The sequence below is a fragment of the Gallus gallus genome, chromosome 3 (assembly GCF_016699485.2).
Source record: "Gallus gallus isolate bGalGal1 chromosome 3, bGalGal1.mat.broiler.GRCg7b, whole genome shotgun sequence".
NCBI lineage: Eukaryota > Metazoa > Chordata > Aves > Galliformes > Phasianidae > Gallus > Gallus gallus.
Window position 1 is genome coordinate 63,034,904 of NC_052534.1, and position 24,614 is coordinate 63,059,517.

The 24,614-nt window shown below is 40.4% G+C and overlaps 1 protein-coding gene and 1 long non-coding RNA gene across 6 annotated transcripts; one reads left to right on the top strand and one right to left on the bottom strand.

Moving 5' to 3' along the window:
- Positions 1-2,044: 2,044 nt before the first annotated feature.
- Positions 2,045-16,940, bottom strand: NUS1 (NUS1 dehydrodolichyl diphosphate synthase subunit). 5 transcript variants are annotated; one of them, XM_419766.8, is made up of 5 exons: positions 16,367-16,940; positions 8,571-8,693; positions 6,989-7,141; positions 2,973-3,072; positions 2,045-2,277 (listed from the first exon to the last, which is right to left on the bottom strand). In XM_419766.8, the coding sequence occupies exons 1-5, from the start codon at positions 16,737-16,739 to the stop codon at positions 2,187-2,189; spliced, it is 840 nt and encodes a 279-aa protein (XP_419766.4). In that variant the 5' UTR covers positions 16,740-16,940; the 3' UTR covers positions 2,045-2,186. The 5 variants fall into 5 exon arrangements, 4 of the variants coding, with proteins under 4 accessions (XP_419766.4, XP_040553457.1, XP_040553458.1 ...); XR_005858180.2 differs by lacking the exon at positions 2,045-2,277 and adding an exon at positions 4,695-4,872 and having other exon boundaries at positions 2,968-3,072; XM_040697523.2 differs by lacking the exons at positions 2,045-2,277; positions 2,973-3,072 and adding exons at positions 4,695-4,872; positions 6,687-6,754.
- A 105-nt stretch (positions 16,941-17,045) lies between these two features.
- Positions 17,046-20,001, top strand: LOC112532210. The gene is made up of 2 exons (XR_003074648.3): positions 17,046-18,505; positions 18,994-20,001. It is a non-coding gene; the product is annotated as an uncharacterized LOC112532210 (long non-coding RNA).
- The last annotated feature ends 4,613 nt before the right edge of the window (positions 20,002-24,614 follow it).

The window sequence follows — 24,614 nt, forward strand, 5'->3', positions numbered from 1 at the left end:
CAAGCTGGGGAGGTGCTAACTGCAGCAACATACATTCAGAGATCAAGTGGTGGATACACAGTGTGTTTGGCACAGCTCACTGAGGATCGCCCACACAGGGACAGTAAAAATAATCCCAACATGGATTAGTTCAACTCCATTAATTTCAGGATGGACATTTACGATTAAACTTGCCAGCAGAAGAGATTTGATGAAGTTGAATCAAATGCAGCTGAACTAATCATTTTAGTTTCATTAGACATCCCTCCGTAGACAAGTTCTAGACTTTGAGATCAATCTACAATGAAAACAAGGTTTGTTAGTTGAGATGCAGGAATCAGAGGAGCAATGGCGGCTCAGATAAAATAAGTATTCTTTGGCAGCTGAACACAAACATTAAAAAAAAAAAGATTATTTTTGAGAACTAAACATTTCTCATTTTTCTCTCTATTGCTAGCACCAGAACTGCTTTAGTGACATACCAGCATGCATACAAGGTAATTTACACACAACCTTTCACTTTGATAAAGTCAAACTCATAACGCAGTTAACCTTCGGTACTCAGGATTGCCCTTCAAACAAAAAGTTAAATCTAATCCTTGGTGAGAAACGTCTCCCGTGGCACAGGCAAAACCCAGGAAACATCACATCTTCTCTGCAATATAACACCTGGCAAACATCAGAAATCAAACTGTAAAGGAGCCAACTATATTCCAGCTCTAATGGAATGTCACATGATGTTAATAACATTAGCTGATTAAACATCTTTTTCTTTCATGAAATAAAATAGACCGCAGCCCCCTCTTACAACTGAAATCTAATCTTAACATGACAAAAAAAAAAAACAAACCAAAGCCTACAGCTAAGCTTATGCAGACTCTTACAACATTATTACAACAATTAAGTTTCCTTCTTTGTGAAGCAGTGTATTTTAAAGTCTTGCAATTCCCCTGGGAAGTTTCTCCTTCTGGTGACAGATCTATCCTGAAGAAAATAAATCCAGGCTCATTTCCAGAAGGGGAGAGGTAAAAGAGGGAAAAGAACTCCCAGAATGAAGCATCAAGCAGTTCTGTAGCATGCTGGCCAGAAGGTGGAAATATTCATGTTTGTGTCCAAACAACACAGCTCTGAACATACTGCTTCATCCAAATGCTGCTATGAAGACTTAACTTCCAAGCACTTTCAGTATGCAGAGAGCAACTAGAATAAGACATTCCACAATGAAGACTCCTTAGCTAGTGTTTCTAGCTATGTTCTCAAATCTGAGGTACTGCTTCTTAGTGCAGCTTCATTTGACCTTCTTCTCATCTGTTGTGAAACACCATTCGAGCTTCTAACACACAGCTCAAAATACACCTAACAGAAAGCTTAAGCACTCCTCTGCTGGGTACACAAGCACAAGAAGCAAGTGGCAGCAGCTGCAGTAGTTGGCCTAGCACATTTTCAGATTTTCCCCACAGGTGATGCCAGAGCCTTAACCGGCTTGTCACTTTAGCCTAGAATTCTATGTGGAATTACATTTATACTTATTCCCCATAGAAAATGGGCCTGTGATAGAAATATCACTCAAAGAAATAGGAGTATTTTGCTTTTTCACTTTTATCTCTTAAAAAAAAAAAGCATAGTATGAGCATTAATAAGCATACTGCCTAATCCACTTACCACAGAAGCTTCCATTCTTCTTTAATAGAACCTTTCACTCCCAGAGTTACTGCTGACTTAGCCCTGACAGCTAAGCAGCAGTCTATTAAGCTGTTAACAGAACCAATACAGACTTCTAAAATTCAGACATTACATAGTAAATACAAAATAATCAGGTGATAAGCTCTGAAATTGACCATGAAGAATTAAAATTAAACCTGAGGGACACGAACCTTCAAGGGGATAACATCCTTACCTACACTGTCCTGTGAATTTCACACATTCTTGCATGCTCTTCTGGTCATCTGGACATAAAAGTGAGGGTAATTCAGGTTTGAAGAGCTTTGCTTGCAATAAATGTCTTATCATAAAGCAAACCTGTGGATTTCCCCTTCCCCACAGATTCTCACGCATTCACACAGACTCTTTAGAAAGGTAAGACACTTTATTGAATTTGTTGATAAATTAAGAAAGGACTATGAACCAGACTTATGGGTCACAGGTGGTTGTAAACAGACATCAATTCCTTTCCATGGAAAGCACAACTCAGTGTGCTCAGCCAAAAGTCACTTTCCCCAGCGTTGCTCACAGGCTGCATAGCGATGGAGGGCAGAGAAAAAGTCTTCGTAGCTGATGTTCTGGTGGGAAGGCAAAGAACTGAGAAAGCAAGATAGAAAGAGTTAATAAGCTTTTATAAATATCACGATTGATACGGCTGGCCAGTCTATTGAAAGCAAGCTACTGTCTTTGCAACATGGTAGAGTTTCTCAATACCGTAGCCCTCATGCAACTCCATAGTAATTAAGTTGCTGTCAGTGTTCTGCCACCCTTTCAATTGAAACCTGCCCATTAAATTACAAAGGCACTTTCACATTGTGCAAAAGTTGGAAGAAAACAGTTCTGTCCAGACATGTTTTTCAGTGCCCTTATAAACACTCTCAGACTTAAGAAATACAGCAACTACAGTCAGTTTAACTACTAAAGATGAATGGCAATCTGGAGGCATCCATCATCTGGTTTCTCTGATAGGATAACTTGACAACGTAAAGGACATAGAAAGCTGTAAGGTACCAGAACCCATTTAAAGAACACCAACTGAACTTGGATCAGATCACAGAGAATAGAAGGTAACAGAAGTAAAGTTTGCTGTTGCCTCACCATAGCCGAAGTAGCAACAGTGCAGGAAGTATGACAGGTTCTCATTTAATAACTCTTAAAGCCTGACATCAAGTTCTGGATATTTTTGTCTAAACATGTTTCCTCTTGCAGCTATTCCTGTTAGGTAGGTCACACAGACTTATTCAGCTACATATTATTTCAAACTGTTTCCACAGGAATTATAGATGACTCACATGATCTCTGTTAGTCTGATGTGCCAGGGAAGGAACCCTAATGTGCTGTCCACAGGACCAAACTTCAAGACTAAATCAGGATCTGGAAATCCACTTGTACCTGCAAGAACAAATTAAATTAGCTTTTGTCAAACTCCCCAGAAGATTTGTTTTTAAGTCATCTCAAGGCATCTGCTTTGTAATTAAATGCTTTTAGTTTTCGAATACTTGGTAAGGCACTGATGGGAACAGTTAGATTGTTTTAAAGAACAGCAAACCATAACAGTGCTGTTAAAACTGACTTGTTCTAGTTTTGTCTTGGCAAACTTGATTTTAATAGAGCCAAACATATTACATCCCAACACATACTTACTGTAGTCTTAACTATGTGGATTTACTGTCAAGTGCAGTAAAAGAGCCACTAACAAAATAACCTTAAGGACATTTCATTGAAAAAATAGAAAACCTGGTATCACTGATTAGCAAGAAAACATCTTGTAAAAAAGTACTGCCAGATTAATCGCCTGATTGCTCAGAATAGAGCTACACAGACATGTAAAAATTTTTACTACAAAGTTTTTAGACAAATTGTTGCAAGTGGCATCTTCCTGGTTAGAATGAGCAAAAAAAAGCCTTATTCCTCATTAGTAAGCAGACATGATTCACCCAAGGCACGGCTACATGACACAGCTCGCCAGGCACCCCCACTCTTACTATCCATATTGTAAAACCCCAGCCACCATTGTTCAACTAGTCTAACCTGCACTCTGATGATTTCATTGCCTATACCCAGTCTCTGGAACTGGGCATATATACAGCTGCTCAAGGCAGTAGATCTCACCCCCCAAAAAGCTGAAGAGTACTACAGTTTTATGAGCTTGGAATTTTCCCCATGTTAAGAAAAACTAATTAAATCTTCAGTAGCTTGCTGTCTTGTACACCACGAGAGCTTCCTACTGACCTTCCAAGGAAGGCAACAATTAGTGGCCCCTTTCATACAATTTGTCACACCTGAGGTACTACAGACTAGAACTGACCTAGGCAACATGCTTAGAATGAACAGTCTTAGTCCAACTTTCTCTGCTAATTCCAGCAATTTTAAGACAACATGTGGAAAACAGTACTATACCAAAAGGAGACCAAAAAGGTAAACTGTTCCTCATGCACTTGTCCAGCTCACCTCAAAAAGCATTTCAGCAGTCATAATCCTACTTTGCCATATTGCTGCTATGAGCAATGATTACTCCATGATACTTCCTCTTGCCCTTCCTAATATCCACTAATTCCACAACTTAACTGCAAGAGTTCCTGCACTGTGTAATTCTTACCTTTAGCAGATGACAAAATTCAACGCTGCCTACTTGCTCCTAACTTCAGATTACTATTATTATTTTAAACAAAACACGTACTAGCTTAAACTTAGTAGAGGAACTTAACATCAAGAAGAACAAAAACAAAACTAAGGTCCCATATGATTTCCTCTCCTCCATCCCCATTCTAAAATTGAAGCTGAAGATATCAAAAAAAATTCATATCCTCCCTCCTCATTGAATCATCGCAACAGTAAACTTTTTGTCAGAGACAAATAAGCTGTTTTCCTCAAGCATTCCCTAAGCATTTCTACTAAAGCCACAGTTTAGAGCTTATCTCAAAGAGAACAGAGAAGTATAAAGCTGAAGCTGCTTATTTATTGGTAAGCTGGTATGTTAGTATGAAACAGCTTTGCAGGGAAGCAGCCAATACTTAGAAATGGGGATTCTGGTGGAAGTGGACAGCTTTACTCATCAGCTGATTCAGAAGCTGAGTACTCCTCAGCTGGTCAGTTCAGCAGCAGGATCTTCCAACACTGCAATGAATTTCTCAAACAGGAAAAGACCTTCAGAGAGCCCAGTTAATTCTAATATTTCCTTCTGGCTCCTATCTGAAGAAGGAAAATGAACAGTGTACAGTGTTACTGTCAGAACAGCCTATTCAAATACAGTACTGTGCCTTCTACCTTGCATCCGTTTCTCTATCTAAATGCATCAACACTACAGATACTTTGCATATGGAAACTCCCTCAGAAGAGAAGGAAAGCACTCTTCAAGTTCAGCACACAAAAGACAGAAGGACCCAAGTAGCAGAATCCATGAGGAGGCAAGAAGGCTCAGACACTCGAGGAAAAGAAATCTCACAACATCCCTTCTAAAGCCAGGAGTTTTATGAGGTAAACGTGAATGAATTTGTAGAGCTGATATTACGACTTCTCCACATAGATTAGCTAGACTAACTTGAACAGCATTATCACCATATTCATTATTGAAAAGGGAGACAGCAAGTAGAGGTATTATAATGCAGCTGGCACCTACTTTTCTGAAAGAAAGCTTGCTGAGAACAAACTACAGCTACACTGAAGAAAACTTAGGCTGTAAGAACTCGAGCAAGAATGAAGAACCTAAAAAGCCACATAAGTTAGAACCCCATCACTTTAGAACCAGACTTCAATAAGCACATTCTACATGAGGAAGTTATAAAAAAACCAATATTATCATGTACTTAAATCAATGTGAAAAAAAAAAATCAGAAGCTTACAGAACTCTCCTGAATGAAAATCCTCGGATTACTGCTATTTAAGTACTGCTTTTCAGAATTCCTTCTGGATTTAAATCAGCAACTCAGGCATTTATGTTCGACACCTTGCAATTGAGAATACACTAAAACTAAACACAACAACTAAAATGAGCAGTTTCATGAACTAAGTCAGTCGTGGAAGACTAATTCTTCCAACTGTCTTAGGCATTAAAAACAAGCAGATTAATAAGCAGGACTCATTATTGATATTATCTTTAGTTACAAGCCACACCGTTTATTTTGAAAGTTTACGGTTTTGACAGACTAAAAATCTCGATTTCTGTGCTCAGCTATCATGCATTACTTGATCAACGGACACATGCAAGGATAGTAGATCAGGAACAAGTGTTTGATAAGCTCTACTTCAGCACCAATGGCCAGAATACATATATGGGTATCACTGGCACCAGTTCTTCAAGATGGGTAACTTCTACAGAAGCAATCATCCACTTTCTTAAATTGCTTTGGGGCATAACAGGCTAGACATCTAAGTTACTTTCTCAGTGGTCATATTAAACACCCATTTAATAATTCCACTACTGTAAGAAGATAAGATGCCATACGCTTAAAAAAGGGAAAATTTAGTTAAGACTAAAGGGTCTAATCTGCAGAGCAGATCTGCTGCAGTGCAATTCATCTGATCACTTGTTTGGGTGATGAGGGAGGGAAGAGAGAAATCCCTCTAGACTCCAGTGGAAGCCACACTGTAGCAGTGTACCAGGCACACAGCTTGCCTGCAGACATGCAAGTTGAACTGCGCTAACTGAAACCTGAACCCAGTTGCACTTAACACATACTGATCATCTAGACAAGTTGAAAGAGTACTCAAGCTCCTTAGCACAATACTGTTCCTCTGTCATAGGCAATGAGGGCAGCCCTGCCCTTTTCACAGCTATTGCAAGTAGCCATGCAACCTCAGCACAGAGAGTCAGTAATCTGCATGAAGTAGTAATGGAGATAACTGAAGTGGGTTACACAGCAGCAAAGGATCAATAAGTACCCTGTTATTTGTGTTCAACTCAGGGCCAATAGTTAGGCAGTTTTAATACCTGCAACTAGAACTGTAAAGACTCCCCACTCACACCTAGGCTTGCAGCATGCTAGATTGCAAGAAGTTAACCTTACTTGTAAGTCTAATTTCAGCTTATCCCAGAAGTACTTTTTTCCAGAACATCCCACAAAGCTTGTAAATTCTGTGAAAATGAGATGCTCCAACTTAGCTTAGGGTTTCCTTTGGAGCTTTTTCTTTAAACAGATCTAAGCAGCAAAACAGCAAGACTTTTGAGCACAAGTTTGATGGCACTCAGCATAACTTATTCCAATAGACTACATACAAAGATACATACATGCTGTAAGTATATAAGAAGTCAAATTAGTTATGAATTGCATAATGTTTCCCTCCTCCTGAGGGACTATATCATACTTACTACTTAACAAGTTGTCTAACACATTCACATCCAGGTCTGTATACGTTCTTTGCTGTTGTGCTACCAACTGACAAAAGTTCTGAGCAGCTTTTACTATGTCTGCTTTTCCATCTTCTGGAGACAGCACCTTCAATGTAGATTGGCAATTTAAAACTGAAAGTACAAAACACAGTTTAAAAGTAACAAAAATACAGTTTTAAGTGTGCTTTAAATATTCACAGGGTATGACAGAAAGTAAGTTAGTTCACTTCATGTATTGTATAACTAGTCTTAAGTATACATCACTCAGCTATTAAAAGAAGTTAGTAAGAAGCTTCTGGATTTGCTATTGCTAAAAAAAAAAAAAAATCAAGCCTAAAGCAACTATTTTGAAGAGGCCTGTGAGAAATGGCTTAATTAAAATCAACCTTCAAATGCAGACTGTTCCAGAGAAACTTGTATAGGTTCTAACATGGTCATGAAAAGCACTAAGAACAGGGTACTGAATTACTGATCTGGGTGCGGCAAGCAACGTAGAAAGATCTAATTCTTATCCTTTATGAGAAGGTGCCTTAAACTACTTTGAACATTCATTTGACAGTAGGATTAAGCTACAGCTCTCCCCAAATATGATTACAGGATTTCCACAGCACTCCAAAAGTGATGCTGCAACAATGATCTAAGATTACTTAGTACAGAGAAGGTAGGAACTACGTAACACTACCAGAATTTATCCATTGAACTGTAATTGTTGTAAAATAGCCTCTTAAATCACAGGCATAATCTCATGGATGCCTATGCTATTGTGAGGCAGGATAAAGTACCTAAGAGGTAAACTTAGCAAGGAAGCTAAAGGCTACAAAAAACTGGTGTATTAAACCCAGCTTGAAGTAACTGGGTTAAATACAAAGCACACTAACATTAAAATACACAGCTTATGTCAGTAATGAATTTAACTGCTTACAATTGTATTTTGTGTTCTTTTGAAGACATCAGAACACGTACACTCAGTCTACGAAATGCCACCACAATAAAAAACTCTTGAGAATATTTGATCTATTTGTCATACAGAGAAACAGTCTTTAAAACGACATAACAGCACTGACAGATTAGTATTCTGTATGCCCTTTGCATTCCTTGTTACGCATTAACACAATAACCAACAGTTCTGCTCTTCCACATCCTTCCAACTCCGAGGTAAAGCATAAGTTTGGAGAAACAATTGTACGCATTGTTAACCTAATAATAGTTCCCTTCCTTTTTCAAGTCTCTCAGCAAAACAATTAGTTTCACTCAAGCAGTGGGAAGCTGAGCTACACTGATGTATTAAAGGGGTCTCTGGCGCAAGAGTTTTGCTAACAGAAAGACTGGACTACCCAGTAATGATGCCTTGGCATAGGGAAGAGCAAGAACTCACTGTGAGTTATAAACACAATCATATTGAAAGCTTAATACTAACCTAGGAATGTTGTGTGTTCTGATAATCAGTGGTTAATGAAGGAAAAGGTCATAGTACATATGAACGTGTTTACATAAAAGCAGAATTACGATCTATATACAACTAAAGTCATACTAGTCTCTGTCCACCCTCAATTCACCTTACCTTGATCAGCTTTGTCTTGATTTGCAAATTCCACTGTGTATTTGGAGCAGTCTAATCCTAAGAGTTCTTGCTCCTGTTTTAAAATTTCATCCATCAGTCTTGAATTATTCCTCTTGAAAATACCTTAAAAAAAAAGATACATGTCAGCCACATACTACAGTGTACTATAAAAACAAGTCTGACACTGTACTGGGAGAAGAAAATCAAATGGTCAGTACTGGTTTCAAACTGGAATGCACAAGTATGATAAGAATCAAAAGCAAATGCAACTGCACATGACTCCAGTGACCTTGCAAAAGCATATACAGGGAGACAACTCTCACGTGCTTCTGTTCCTCTTCTACACAGCCTGGTTTAAGTAGCAATTCACAATTGCATAAGAGATGGTTTAAGAATCACTTCGTTGTCTTTAGTATGTTGAGCAACAGTTTGAGACGTCAATACTCTAACAGCACGGGACCATCATGTTACCGTAACACTGAGTTCCCTTATTGCCCCACGCTGCTGTCAGTAGCAAATCTACATCTGCTTTCACTTACATGGAAATTAGTAAAGTTATAAGCTACCAAAGCAATTTGCCTTAAACTGAGCCAGAAGATGACTAAATCAGTGCATCAGGTCACAGTAACTGTCCACTCACACAATTGTCAATGTCAGTTTCCTAATAAGAGACTTCACAAGCTGTATCATGCAATGAATTCATGCAGTTCCTACAATCTTTTCATACTTGCATGCTTATCATAGATGCATTGAGTTCAGGAGTTGTCAAAAGCTTGGTTAAGCAAACATGCTTGGATTGCTGTTCTAGAACTCCAGCTTTTAGTTATACTACACTACTCCTAATTAAAAATTACAGTAAAATTAAGCATTAAAGCCTAAATATTTACTTTACAATAAAGAGTACAGATATGCATATTTACATAGGAACTGATAAAGCTTTTATCACTGGGCATTCAGGGGTTGTTACCAAGAGCTTAAGTTTCATTCAGGAGATCCTATGGCAAGGACTTCTGCAGACCAGTCTAAAAACTGCCCGCACAATCAACTTACCACTCAAGAAACAGTGAACTTGCATACAACTTTCCAGTCATGCTTCCAATTTATCACCTCAGCCTGATTCTAGGTTTAGAAACTGCTATAAACACCAGTTTCCACATCAGCAGTAGTCTGAATAAGCATAGCTGTATTAGGTTAGGATCATAATACATTAGCGTTTTTTTCCCACCCCTACATGAAAACATGCAATGCATTTACTATGCTAGTGAGTTAGTGTTTTATACAGACTTACTAGATGTCTTAATGGGTGATAAATTCATCTGTTTTTCTTCTCATCCAGATTATCTCCCGCAAAAGATAACCTCATTATATATGTTAATGACATTTACAACTGATTTCACATTGACAGGTGAACAAACATCAGTAAGGCAGAAAGCTTGATGGACAGAAGCATCAGAAAACTTGAACCACAAGCATTTCACTTCTACTCTCATTTAGCTCACCTGCCTCATTCAGCTGTTCAAAACTGGATCCTATTTCATTCTGGGAACAGCAGCATAACAGACTAAGCTCTCGTGGTTGTACTGTGCATTTCTAGCACAACTTCCTGAGAAAGACCTCCAAATCAGAATTCCAACTGATCCATTAACCTTGATGCACCTGCATTTCTCCTGCAGAGATGATCCTGAAGCACATCAGAGAATAGCTGAATGCTTTTTTAAATGTGGTATTTAAGAACTCGACCCTGAACATTGTTTCTCACTTAATGCACAAGAGACCTGTCCTTATCACTGCACTGTATAGCAGAAAGACACACGGACCAAACACTCATTTGACTTCAAGAAATCATTTTATACAGTTGTGGCTCAGACATTGACTCTTCCCCTAAAAGATCTCAAATCGTCTACCAGGTATGTTTTTATGAAGTTTATTTGAAAATACGTTCAAGCTAGTTCCGAAGATGCTGTTGTTAACTTATGCACAATAGGGTATAGAACTGTGTGATTATACCAATTGAGTTCTGTTACTGAAGTGTTCCAAGGCACCAAGTTTTCATTTAATACCACCTTCCTATTTTATTTACTCTTCCACAAGTTGAAAGTGAATCCACAATATTAACTTTCTTATAACGTTAAGAATCATATTTAGATGTCTTGTCACACATTAAGTAATACAATGGCTGTTTGCTGTTAAGCAAGGAAGAATGCAGCATTCCTGTTTCTGATGCACTGAAAATTTCACCTGTATTCTACAATTATTTCTTGTTTCTGAAAGTAAGCTCGTAGAAATGTGTATATTCCAGCAAGTTAAGTGTGTACAATCCTTGAAATGCTTAAGTATCACCATTCCAAAAGCCATGGAGTATAAAACTTCTGTTTATTAAAAAACATCAGAGAATGTGTTACCTACTTCTACGTATAACTGTACTTTTCACAACACAAGCTACAAGTACACCATCGATCATTAGTTTCCAGCCACACTACAGCTGAGGCAAACCAGAGCAGTTAGCTTTCTGCATTAGTCCTCCATTACGTGATTCTTTTCTATTCCACACCTTTTGCTCTGCTTTGGAATAGTTACAAGCCATGCCCATTTGCAGTCAATTTTGGTGTTGCAGCATTTAAAGGTTAGAGACTGGCAATGTAGTGTGTAAGCAGAAGTCTGCAGGTGCATGAGAAACATGATAAATCAGTTCAGACAAGTCGAATCATAGAAACCACTCTCATACAGAACACCAGGTGGTGTCAGCCACTGATCTGTCAGACCAGACTGCCAAAACTAGCACCTGCCAATGGCTTGGTAGCATCTTACTGTTCAATGTTCTCACTCGCCCTGCTATTTAAAGCAAGATAGAAGAAAGCAATCACAGGAGAAAAATTCTCTCTTCTTTACAAGAGGAACCTTACCAAACCTAAGCCTATGAAAGAACACATTTCCATAGCATTCCAGTCATTTGCTTTCTCAACTCTTTCAGTGCCAGTTTACTTAGAACAGGCTTGTTGCAACTATCACCAGTTTGAGAAATACCAATTCATAACTCAGTTCAAGTAATGCACATTCAAGAAACTGTTTTAACACATGAAAAGCTGCATCCTTGTGTTGGATCACGTTGGCTACAGTTTAGGATCAGTCACCAAGGCGGGAAAAGACCTCCAAGATCATCCAGCCCTACTTCTACCTACCACTAATATTTCTCCACTAATTCATTTCCTTTAGTACAACATCTAGATGTTTCTTGAACACCTCCAGGTACAGTGACTCCACAGCCTCCCCTGGACAGCTTGTTTGAGCACTCACTCTTTGAGAGAATAATTTTTCCTAATGTCCAACTTGAATCTCACTGGCACAACTTGAGGTCATTCCCTCTAGTCCTATCACTAGTCACACTGGAAAAGCAGCCAATTCCCACATCACCACAACATCCTTTCAAGTAGCTGCTCACCCCTGAGCCTCCTCTTCTCCACAAGAAACAATTCCAGTTCCCTCAGACATTCCTCAGACCTGTGCTCCACTGCCCTTCTCTGGACATGCTCCAGGGCCTCCATGTCTGTCTTGTAGCAAAAGTTGAACATAAGAACATAAGGTGCAATGTAATAACACAAACATTACAGGATACTGAGCACAAAAAAATATCATCTATTTCAGAAGCCCTGAAAAATACATAAACCAAGTTTGAAAACGGTTGAAGTCACTTCAATTTCATTCTAGTTAGAGCCACTGAAGCTACAGCTAGCAAAACAGGAAGAATTCAAAAATCAGAATTCAGTGACCACTCCTCCCACAGTTCCTGTTCTAGTACAGAATGTCCCTGCAAGAATTCACTAGTAATCAAGAGAAAAAGCATTACTACTTCCATACTACCTATCCCTATAAGGCTATCATGTACAGACTGGCTTTAGCCCACATTAAACACGCGGTCTAGAGACTCCACCTAATGAACACCAAAACAGTTGCTGAATGTCAAGTTTCATAGCATGAGGAGACCCACAGCAGAATCAGTGCGACAGAAATGCATTCCAGTGACACACAGCCACAACATACTTAGCTCCCTCTTCATGAAAATACACCAAATACTCAGTTTTGTAAATTGATCAGATCAAGTAAGCCACTGAACAATCTAGAAGAGCCTAAAGGCATAGCCTGCAGCTTATTAAATTATTTCTTTTGGTTATTACTGCACCTTATTATTTCAAAGAATTTCTTAAAGAACAATTGGTCAGAAGTCAAACAGCTCACCAGAAAGCTAAATCCAGGATAAAGAAACTCAAGTCCAACACAGTAGTACTAGAGGCTCTTAACAACGCTCCAACAAGAAGCATCTCCTCGGGAACCCAAAGCATTCAGATGCCAAGAGACTGCAAGCCTCCCAAAATTGCTCTATCCTTGTTCCACACTACTTCAGGAAAGCTTCACTGATGAACAGAAGTAACACTCAGTGTCCCATGACTAGCAAAATAACAGAAGCAGCTTAAAGCATCTAACGTTGGTGAAAGGCAGTTGCAGTTGTAGTCTTCAAGTGTGAGAAGACTGAGTTACTTCCTCTGAGATAACAACTCTGCTAGTGTGGCTTGATTGCTACCAAGGAATACAACTGGAAATATGTATGACTACAACAATAAATCCTTGATCAAAACCTACATTTAAATAAAGTCCAATTAATCTAAATTTGATAACTCACACACACAGTACCATGAACCTCATTAGATTGCTGCATATCTGGAAAATATTTTGATACATGGGAAAAAGAAAGAGGCCCCAACCACCACAGACACCAGAAGGATGCCAGCGTAGGCCCAGCTTAGGAAAAATACCCAAGTACTGCAAGTCATATCACAGCATGTTTATTACAGTACAAGATAGTTACTTATCTTGAAGTCCTTCCGCATTATGCACTCTTACTTTTCAACCATTTAGACTACTGACCTTCAGATTCAGAGAAGATAGTCAAGTACCTGATGAGGTTCTACAATTATTGTTCCATGTATTTGTAACATACTGAGTTTTCTTGTAACCGCCCATGAGAATATCTAACTCCAGCCAGCCAAGTTGCCTTTGGAGTTACTAGTGCAGTTGCTGCAATATGCCTGGGTCAGCTAGGGTGGAGTTTCTCATTTTGAAGAGCTAAGAATACAGAACTAATCTTTTCTTCAATTAGTTTATGAAAATCTGAGAATTTCACTACTATAAAGAAATAAACAGCTTATCTGGTATTTCTTGGAAGAATGTCACACTTCTCTCTTTTTCCTGTAGGCAGCCCAATTAAGGTCACATTTTAACATGAGCTTTCTACAGGAAACTAAAATAAGACATTTCCTTCCAGGAAGCACAAACATGGAAGAGCATTCCCATAACCAAAGCCTTCTGTTTTAATGACCAGAATCTCACTGTTACACACAAGCAGTGAAGGAAGAGGAACCCAAGCATACTCCACCACCTCTAATGAAGAAGCGGAGTACTCATCACCTTGTTTCCTTTTCTACCAGAGCGAGCAGCAGCAACAACACATTTTTGCTAAGTCAACAATAAGTACAACTGTATGAACACAGGACCTCAATGAAGCAGATCAGCATACCAGAAGTAACCCTCACCTAAGATAACAACAAGCAAAGCATAATTCAGGTTCACTCTCTGCTACTGAAAACAGCAAGTTGTAGCTGTCTTTTTTCACCTTCACTTATTAATGCTACTGCTGAGGGTTCCAGGCATCACTATGGCTCAGAACCACATTTAGCAACAAGATTGCAGGGTACTACAATATCCTATGTAGCTACAGGCTTAACTGGAAGTGCTCTATGCTCAATCCAGACACTGTAAGGAGCTCAGTGCCAAGAGAAAGGCAATGCATCTGCTACTACCAGAAATGTGTATACTCAAATCATTTGAATGACTAGTCGCTCAGAACTCACTGACACCAATATAAAAGGCTCTGTGAAGAAAGCAGGCGTGTCTGGTATCCCAAAAAATGCATTGAATATCAGTAAAGAACATAGATATGTAAAAACAGACTTGTCGCATGAAGTCTGGCAATAGCTAATGATTTAGACCACTTAGTTGCTGCGGATTAAGGCTTGCCTCCATCAATTACGTGCCAATAAATCAGAATTCAAGCTGGTAGTTAAACTGGTATATTCTGATATTTAAGGTCTAATAATATTAGCTATGGATAAAACATTTCTTCGTCTTAAAGTCACGATATCATAGCTCTATTTTCAAGCTTAAGGGTATTATTAACAAAGCTTATTAGCACACAACTTCGACTGCTTGCATATATTAGTTACACTCATGCTAATCCACACTCAAAATAGTTTTTCTGAACAGCTGACAATCATTCTGCAGGGTTACTTCATCTGCATCACTCTTCAGAGGACAGCCTCATCGTTTCTGTTCATCACACGCACAGCCTTGTACCAGTCAGTCCCAGGTCTGACTGGCTCTCAGCACGTGTTCTGGAGAAGCAGAAGTAACTCTGCTATTAGTGGAAACAGACAAGCTGAAAGCTGGTTTCACCCTTCCAGATAGGACCTCAGTGACAGTATGTGATTGCCTACCCCTCCTCAGTGTTGCCAACCCTGCAACCATTCAAATATGAAAATCAAGGGTAACAAGCAATACAGCTTTCAGATAGATCTGTTCCTCAATTCTGTTCAGGTAAGTATTTGTGCAACACCACACAGGGATCTAAGAAGAAATTAAACATACGTACACAAAATCAGGCAACATAGCAGATAACTTACTTGAGGACTGACAGAAAATACAAGGACTATACAATCAAGTTCTCCTCTTTAGGCCACAAGGGAAACTTTTGTGTAGTACCAATGCTTGCTCTGTAGCATTTCACCTGGCCGCATGCTTTTGAAGCTGAGAGCAAAACCATCAACACAGTAATGGCTTTCCAGGAGGCACTGTGCCCTCAAAGTGTTGTGCAAACATTTAGAAGACTCTTTGACTTCCAAAGGAGGAAGTGTTTTCCCACTGAAACATAGCATAACAAGTTCCGCAACAGCTGTACACAGGTCAATATCAACTGGTAAGGGACTGGTGTTAAGCCTAGTTTCTTAGAAAGACCTTACAAGATTTAGCTAAGGTCAGGCCACTTGAGTCTTGCGTTACATATGAAGTACCAGAGATGCAACAACGACATCGATGGCAGTAGTTTTAAAAATCACACAATCGAGGTAAGGCCACCACAGCTCTAAGTTTCATCTTTGACCACAACAGCTGCCACCTACTTTGGTAGAAAGCACTACTGAGCTGTTCTGAAAGACCGCCAGGAGACACGTAGTGCAGACAGCACCCCTAAATCAGTCATAGATCTACAGAGCTAATCCAGTCTGCGTAACGTTTCTTGACAGCCATCGGAAGAGGTTCAAAACAGCAGCTGAATGCCAGCCTTTCCTAGTCTCTCTGAGAGACATTAAAAGCACTGCCAGATGAGCAGCAGGAGGCTTCGTCCTCAGAGAGGACAGCGGCACAGCACACCTCGGATGCGATTAGCCCTCCCGAGCTGCTGGCTTCTGCAGTCTCAGAGATTATCTGGCAGCTGAGATTATCACACAGTTGGCTTTGCCCCCTCAACAGGAAAGCACTGAACGATACAGAGTGGTTTGGAGGGAAAGGACCCTCAGAGCCCACCCAACCCCTGCTTTTGAACACCTCCAGGGGTGGGGCACCCACAGCTCTCCGGGCAGCTGTGCCAGCGCCTCAGCACTCTGTCAGTATAAGATCTTCTCCCGGAATACAATGGGTTTGACGTCCTGCCTCTCTCCCCCCCCCATAACGGGTGCACCCCCGCCGCTCACCGTTGTGGTCGTAGACGCTGACGTAGGAGATGCCCACCGCCATGCACCACACCACCAGGCTGGCCATGTCCGCGTAGCTCGGCTCCTCCTCGGTCACCACCAGACCCACGTGCAGCGGCAGCTTCTGCAGGGCCCGCCCGTCCGCGCGACCCCTCGCTCGAACCCCGGGCCGCCTCCTGCCGGGCCGCCGCACCCCTCGGGCCGCGCCGGGGAAGGCGAGGGCGCGCGCGGCGGGGCCCAGCAAGGCGCAGGAGGCGGCGGCGCGGCGTCGGAGCCAGGCGCGGGGCGCGGCCAGCAGCGCGCGCTGCAGGCAGAGCAATGCGCGCAGCAGGGCGTGCAGCGCGCGCCACGCCAGGCCCCCCACCGCGCTCATGGGGAGCGCTCCGCGCACGGCCCGCGACGGCCGCCTTCAGCCGCAGCGCGCCGCACGCCGCGCCATCGCTTCGCGCGCGTCACAGAGTCCGCGTCTCTCGCCCGGCGCCCGTCGCCCGCACCGCCATCTTCCTGGCTCCCCTCCTGATCTTTCACCTCTCACCCCGCCACATGCGCGGTGCCCGTTGGCCGCCTGGCTAGTGACGTCACTTCCGCCCACGGCGAGCGAATGACGTGGCCGTACGGGAAGAGGCGGGGAAGGGTGTGGGGGGAGCGGCATGTCGGGGCCTCGCCCACTGGCGGCCTCGGGGTGTGGCCTTTCTGGGACGTGCGGCGTGTCTCGTTCTGCGCCTCTGCCTTCCTCGTGTGAGCCGTGCCCGCTTAGGCTGACTCGAGTGGGAGGAGGGCCATGTTTGGGCTCAGAGGGGCAGCCTCGTTCTAGTGTAGCGCCTCTATCTGGGTGAGGTACAGGAGGCGTTTTGTCTTGGCTTGTAGCTGTGCGTAGGCATGAGGACCTATAGGTGCAGGTTCCTATTCCTCACAGGCAGTAGGTTGTGCAAGAGCCTTCCGCCTTGTCCTGGGCAAATGGGCTGAAGTGACAAGGGAGGGTGTGCCGTCAGTACAGAGCTGAATGAAAAGTACAGCAGTGTGAAAATATCTTTTCTTATTGAGAATGTCCTCCTCAGACCATTATTAGCCAACAAAAACAACGCATTCGAACTGCTAGGAAGCTTGTGCTGTTCCATAAACATCTACATCTTTATCTACCAACAGTTGTAGCTGATGACATGTTCAGAAGTTAAAATGTAAAGAGGAATTAATGTGAGCCTCTTAACGTACGTTGCTTAGTGTGTTAAAAAACTCAAGTGTCAGTGGATCCTGCAGAGGTGCCATGGCCCCATAGCTGAGCTCTGACACCTCACAAAACAGGCATTACGAATGGGAGTGATTATTCAGTTACGGAATGCCAGCAGAAGATAAAGAATAATAGAAACTGTTTGCTTTGAAAAGTAATTTGCTGGTGTGCTTACTCCTCACTTATCAGCTGAGATTTATGAACTGCCAGGAAGCCCCTTAGATTACTGCTTGTAATTCGCTGCTTTTAGTGGTATGGGTATTCCAATTTTGTTTAATTTTCAAGCACTTTGAGAACTGCCTGATAAAATTTGCACATATATCAGATTTGATGCATACACCATGAAGTCCTTTTGTGTTGCAAAAGTCTAGAAGGTTCCCACCAGTGAAAGGGGCACTTGCAGTGTGCGCTTCCATGTGAACCCAAAGGTATACATACATACAGCAGCTCAACCTGAATGGCGGTCAATTCATTTATCGGCTACAAAATAAATTATTGCAATAGCCTTGGCTCATTGGGCCTTCTCCTGGTTCTAGGCAGAGGTAGAAAATGGTTTCCTGAGAGCGTCCCTTCTTTTGTTTAAAATATTAGATTTGGATCAAATTGACCCCCAGCCTTTTCATTCACTAATTAACTTTGGAACAACCATTAAACCTCATTAACCGGGACACTGATTCTTCTGTTTGTTGTACCTGCCATGATGAAGATGAACCCTCTGTGTTTTGCCTGGAGCTCGGTTAATTTAGTTTACTATCATTTCAAATTGCCTAAAACAAAAAGGCAAATATTTCTGGAAAACTGAAATTAACATTTCAAAAGCAAGAACCTCCAAATAGTCCTGGGGAATTGACCACATCCATGTAACTCTCCATGCTGAGCTGAGTTTAAGTGTATCAAATACCACACTACAGGTAATGATACCTTTTAGTATTGCAGGATTTTCTTTCTGTTTTTATTTATTTGTTTATTTATTTATTTAAATGCAACTATGAGAATGCTTTACTATTAAAAAGTCCATACAAAGTTACAGAGCGCTTTTCTAAGAGATGGTAATTTTATTCTTATTTACCTCAAGCTACACAGTACTAATGGCAAATCTTATTTTTACAAATTTCCGTTTATAATGGCATCTTTATTATAGCCCTTCTGTCACCAGCTATTGACGTTTATAGTACAAATTAAAGAGGAAAATTTAATGGCAACCCAGCAAGGTGGTTGTCAGTAGGGATACTGGTGGTGGTGGGCAGCTCTAGACAGCTTTAACATTCATGATAGATTAACCATGACATTAATCTAGTTCATAATCGTAGTAATCATCATCTGTATTTACTGCAACGCTGGAGGCCTCATTAGGTTTCATTTTCTTTCTATCCTCCTTGCTTTTTTCTGTGGAAGACAGAATATCTTCACACTGCTGCAGAATCTTTTTGGAAGACATCCAGCTTTCTCCTCGGCTTTCTGCTGGTGCTGCACACTGCCCTCCCCTCACATCCGTTCCTTTGGCCATCAACACTCCTCTGGTCCTCAGAAGGTCGCAGGTGCAGTTCCAAGGGTTTCCATCTAAATAGAGATGCCGGAGACGAGGTAAATACTCTAAAACTTTGCGATCCAAGGCGGATATCTTGTTGTTCCTTAAATTTAAAACCTGAAGCTGTTTCAAGTCCTTTAGTTCTTGTTCTCCAACATCTTCTATGTCATTTCCCTTTAGATCCAATCTAGCAAGGGTATCCGGAAGTCTGAATAAAAATAAAACAACACAAATCTGTTATATTCATTATACTGATTCTCTTTGTGCCCAGGCATATCTAGCATATTAAATAAAACTATCACTGACAAAAAGGTAGTCTTCTGGAGGGAAAAATTCTGGTCCTGAAATGTTCCTATCCTTTATTTATTTATTTAATTTGAAGTTGTTGGAATACCGTCTATGCACGTTTGAATGGTTTTCCCAAATTATTGCAGTTCTGACCTATACTAACCTGCTTTACTCTGTAGTAAATTGCATATTCAGTTGAGTGCCAAGAACACTTAAAAATGTTTTTTGTACTATTTAATGCCATAAACATGCCAATGATCAAACAATAGCAACATGAAAGGCCAGGAGTTTTGAAAAGCATGGCAACTCTACTCCCTCAAGTACTTCTGTGTATGGTTTGTTTTTAAAAGTTTTTTAGTTCATAACTAAGTAGAGTTTTTCTTCTTTTTTTTTCCCCTATTTTTTGTTCTCTTGCTGCCAGCAGATTCAAAACTTAATTAATTTGAAAGTACTCCATCTGATAATAAACTTCATACTTAAAAGCCCAGCGACAAGGAGAATATAAATGCTTTTTATGGTCTTTTGAAATAGTACTTTTGAGAATTATAACTGATTGTATTTAAAAGAATAAAAAAAGCCAATATCTTGAGATACCATACTAGATGATGGATATCATTCTTGTTTTCATGCATTATAATTTGTGTGATAAGACTTTTATTCCAGAAGTCTAGCTTATTTATAATCTGTTTTTCTGCTCTGGTCTGTGAGAACTGCTTAATAGAAAAGCCAGTTAATTTGTGTGAAATGGTTTTAAGAAAATTAATTTTACTCCTTTAGTATACAAGGTGATGAGATTAAGATCATGGTTAGAGATTTTAAGGAAACTTGTTCAGGAAAACTCTCAGACAAACTATAAGTAATAATACCAAGAACTATTTAGAATTGAGCAGCAGTGTCCCACAACTCATAAAGGCTGATCTGGCTTTATCTCAATGAAATGATTTGAGATAGCTCTGAGAATTAATAGAGGGTATGCTGTGATCTTCACTGGCTGTGTTTTGTGAAGCTGAATTTGACCTTTTGGGCTGAAAGGCAGTTGCTGTTTTTACAAAGACCCCGCAACTTCAATGGGAATATCTCAAGAACGAGGGAGTTCTCTATTGTGCTATATTCCCTGGGTGAGAAGAGGATTTTATGTGTTGAAATGGTAAGTCATTCCACTGGTCTTACCAGTGCTTTTGGCTGCAATGAGTTGATTTTGAAACCTAAATACAGTCAATGATAATAGTTGTCCAATATGACACTGTAATATGAAAGATGTTCTCTGCAGCAAAATCCTAGAGCCAATGATGTCAAAGGCAATAGGATATCACCTGGGATATTTATCCAGATTACAGTCTAAAGCCTGTACAGTCTCACTGTACCAATGTTGGGCTTTGCAGCTGTATGGTTTGACTTTAAGTTCTGTTAATCTTGAAGAAGTAACTGTGTTTGGGTATGTGATGTGTGATCCTGCTGCTGGCAGAGAAGCCATGTACGTTCAGGAGCTGACCATGACAACTACTGCTGCTGCTCCAGAGACCGTCGTCAATCTTCTTCCTGTATTCTGACCAGTTACCCTCTGCAAGATTTTCTGGAGTTTGGGCTCTTCTCTATGAGACCTGCAAATACTTGGACATGTGTTCCACTAGAGAAAATTTCATGTTATTGTTTACCTTTTGGATAAAAAGGAAATAACCTTTCTTTTTCCTGATTCCCACTGAATAAGTGCTAAGTCCCATTAATTGTGCCACATTAACTATATTCTTTAACGTGTGATACTGGTGACTGCTAGTTCTGTCAGTAGTAATACTTCTATTGCTGTGTGTCCATGCAACTAACTGGTGATCAACACGTAGTTGTATGAACACACACAAGTAGATTAGATACATGGAAGCACACCAATGAAGTACGCACATTTTACTTCTCCTCATTTCTTTCCTACTTTACCTTTACAGCCTCTCCTTGAAATTTGTGTTGAGTTGAAAATAAAAGACCCAATCTTTCCCTAAGTGCTGTACTTCTTAGAGGCTAATAGAGAACTCCTTCCTGTTAATTCCCTTGACTACGAGGGTTGTAAAATAAGATGGATTAGGCAATACTAATGTAACTAGAAGGCATTAAGCATTCCTGTCAAGACAGACTGAAATCAAATATTTATACACCACTAAATCACTTTCTGATTGTAAAGCTTCAACCCAATAGATTCAAATGCTAAAGGATCTCATGGTAAACAAATGGAAATTTTATTGTGTTATTTATTTGTGCAGTTAAATCTGTCCACAAGCCATGAAAACAGGGCTTAATAGTGAAGTTGTGTTAGACAAGTTGATGTTAAGGGAATTACATAATTATGCCATCTTATTGCACAGCTTTTTGAAATAACAAAATTGCCATTTTATGTCAGGCAAGCCTCCATTTGGTTTAACACACCGCCTCTGATAATGACCAGGACCAACACTGTGAGTGAGGCATTAAGGAATAGCATGAGCCCAACGAATGTTTCTTCTGTGCTCCTTTGGCTGAAATTTTGCTTATAGCCTGAAGCAGGAGGCTTTTATAAGTAATCCAAGAACTTTATAATGTGTGAATTTAATGAAGATAGTAATTATAATATTCACTAAAAACCACATTGTTTTAGACCAGACTCATCTCCCAAAATCTTAATATTTTAACAATAATAAACTATGTGATTGGTGGAAATTTCAGCTTTAAACATGCTGTCTTTCTTTTTTATTGAATGCTTTATTCATTTTGTGTGATGGGTGAAGATAAATCTAAAGAAGCAGTATAGCTTCCCTATAATGATTGTTATACTCTTCTAGCAGATTCCTCTTCCTTATGTGTTAATTAAATAAAGCAGCCTTACTGGCAGAGAAATATGAAAGGAGAAGGATCACTGGGGACCAGAGATGTAATGAAAACAGCTAATCAGTGCTAATTAGTTCCAGTTATGGCAGATGGTTTGTGGTATGGGTAGATTTCCACTATGACTGGGTCTGAAAGCAGTTTAGTTTTTTCACTTTCACCCTCATTCTCATAATCTAAGGATGGAGAGATGATGTCTGTGAATCAGCTGTCCTCAGAATCACTTGCCTCAGTGGGATAGAAATAAGGAGATTCTGTTCCAGCGCTAGGTTAGAAAGCTGCGCACAATGCTGAAGAGCTCCTGCCTCAAACATGCTGACAGCATTGTTGTCAAGAAATAAGTGTTTCAAGTCCTGTAGTCCTTGGAATTCTTGCGCTGTCACCCTCTGAATCAGGTTATTGCTGCAGTCAAGTTTCTGCAGTCTGCCTGGCAGCCTGAGTGGCAGAGCCTGGAGCTGGTTCTTAGAGAGCTCCAGTGTTGTTAAGTTAGGAAGGAGATGGGCACCATCTACTGATGTCAACTGATTTTCTGAAAGGAAGAACTCAGACAAGTTTTCTAGATGTTTCATGTCTTGAAGTTGTACTGTTTTGAGTTGGTTTTTGTCTAGTTTTAGTGACAGCAAGGACTTAGGTAGGTCAAGGGGCACTTTTGTCAGAAAGTTTCCACTTAAACTGAGAAACTGTAGATTTCCAAAAGATGCGAAGAAGCTGGCTGGGAGAGAGTTCAGTCTATTGTCAGCCATGCTCAGATATTTCAGCCTTGGAAGCTTAAGTGGTGCAGACACAAATTCCATGTTGTTGCCATCCAGAATGAGGCTCTGTAAATTGCAAAGGGAAGAAAATGCACTCGAAGGCAGAGTTGCAATCAAGTTGTTCCTGATATCAAGCACTCTTAGTTTTACCAAACCTTCAAAATCAGTCGCATGCAAAGTGTTGATGGAATTATCGGCGAGTTTTAAAATTTCAAGGCCAGATGGGAGGAAGATGGGTATTTGCTTTAGCTGATTTTTGTAGAGTTCCAGGGACTTCAAGGAGCTCAGAGCTTTGAAAGTGTTGTTTTCTATTGATTCTGTGCCACTGCACGACAGGACTAGCTCTTCAAGGGCCGACATTCTTCTGAAGTCAGTAATCTTAAAGAGATAAAAGATAAAAATAATTCATGTGACAGTATGCAGTATTTATGAGTCACCTTGCAGATTATTTGTTCTGGATGCTCTGACCATTGCTACTGTATGTTCTTATAGAATAAGAAACAAAGAGAAATGGTGCAGTAACAAAAGAGGTGTCACTATAAGTACTATCAGTTTGCCCGTATTTACTTATGTTTCTAGAATTGTGTTGTTTAAGTCCGTATTGTCATAGAGTCATAGAATGGCCTGGGTTGAAAAGAACCATAATAATCATCTAGTTTCAACCCCCCTGCTTTGTGCAGGGTCACCAGCCATTATACCAGGCTGCCCAGAGCCACATCCAGCCTGGCCTTGAATGCCTCCAGGGATGGGGCATCCACAGCCTCCTTGGCAACCTGTTCAGTGTGTCACCGTTTATTTCTGCCTGGCAGGTAGGCTATGTAAAATAGATAGCTAATATCACCAGTGGCAGAAATCCTTGCAGTGAGTAGGTAGTTGTTACATATGCAGGTTTGTGTTTATCATACAGCCATATCAATACTGCAGCATTATTTCCCAAGATACATGGCCATCACCTCTTCTTCCTACTATGAATTTTTGGCAGGAAACTAAACCTGTATTTCTTCGTGCTCTCCACTATCTCCTCTTTTCTTTAAAGTGAAAACCTCACCATATTGAGATGACCAATCCAAAAGTATGAGATCGAAGCATAAGGTCAGTTTGGTCTGAAAATCACATGTGTGGAACAAATTGCTTTTACAACAATTTAGTTTTTTGTTGCTTAGTAATTAACAGATGCTTTGTGGTGTTAAATGAAACTTAGATGTTGACCGTGACCATTATATATAGAGGTATACTAATTGTTTCTTTCTTTTTTTTTTTTTTCTGTTCTGTTAGAACCTCCTTGCTTATCAAGCATGTTATCTTGTGTCTCAGGTTAAGAAATGAATGAATCTGGCAGTTAGTCTAAGCCAAGAAATGAGGAAGGATGGAATGAGGGTGAATCTAGGAGTTGTCAGAACACGAGTTCCTTAAACAGCGCTTCTTTGAAATTTTCAAAGATGCTGCCCATTGGCCAATGTGCTTGTTTTCTAAAAATTCATTTATAAGGGAATCACAGAAAGCTCAGAGCAAGACGAGCAGGTGTTCTGCATGGAAGAGGCAGGAAGGTGTGTTCTTCTATTTTCCCTTCAGGTGTCTGGTAAGCATCATCAGTACTCATCAGCA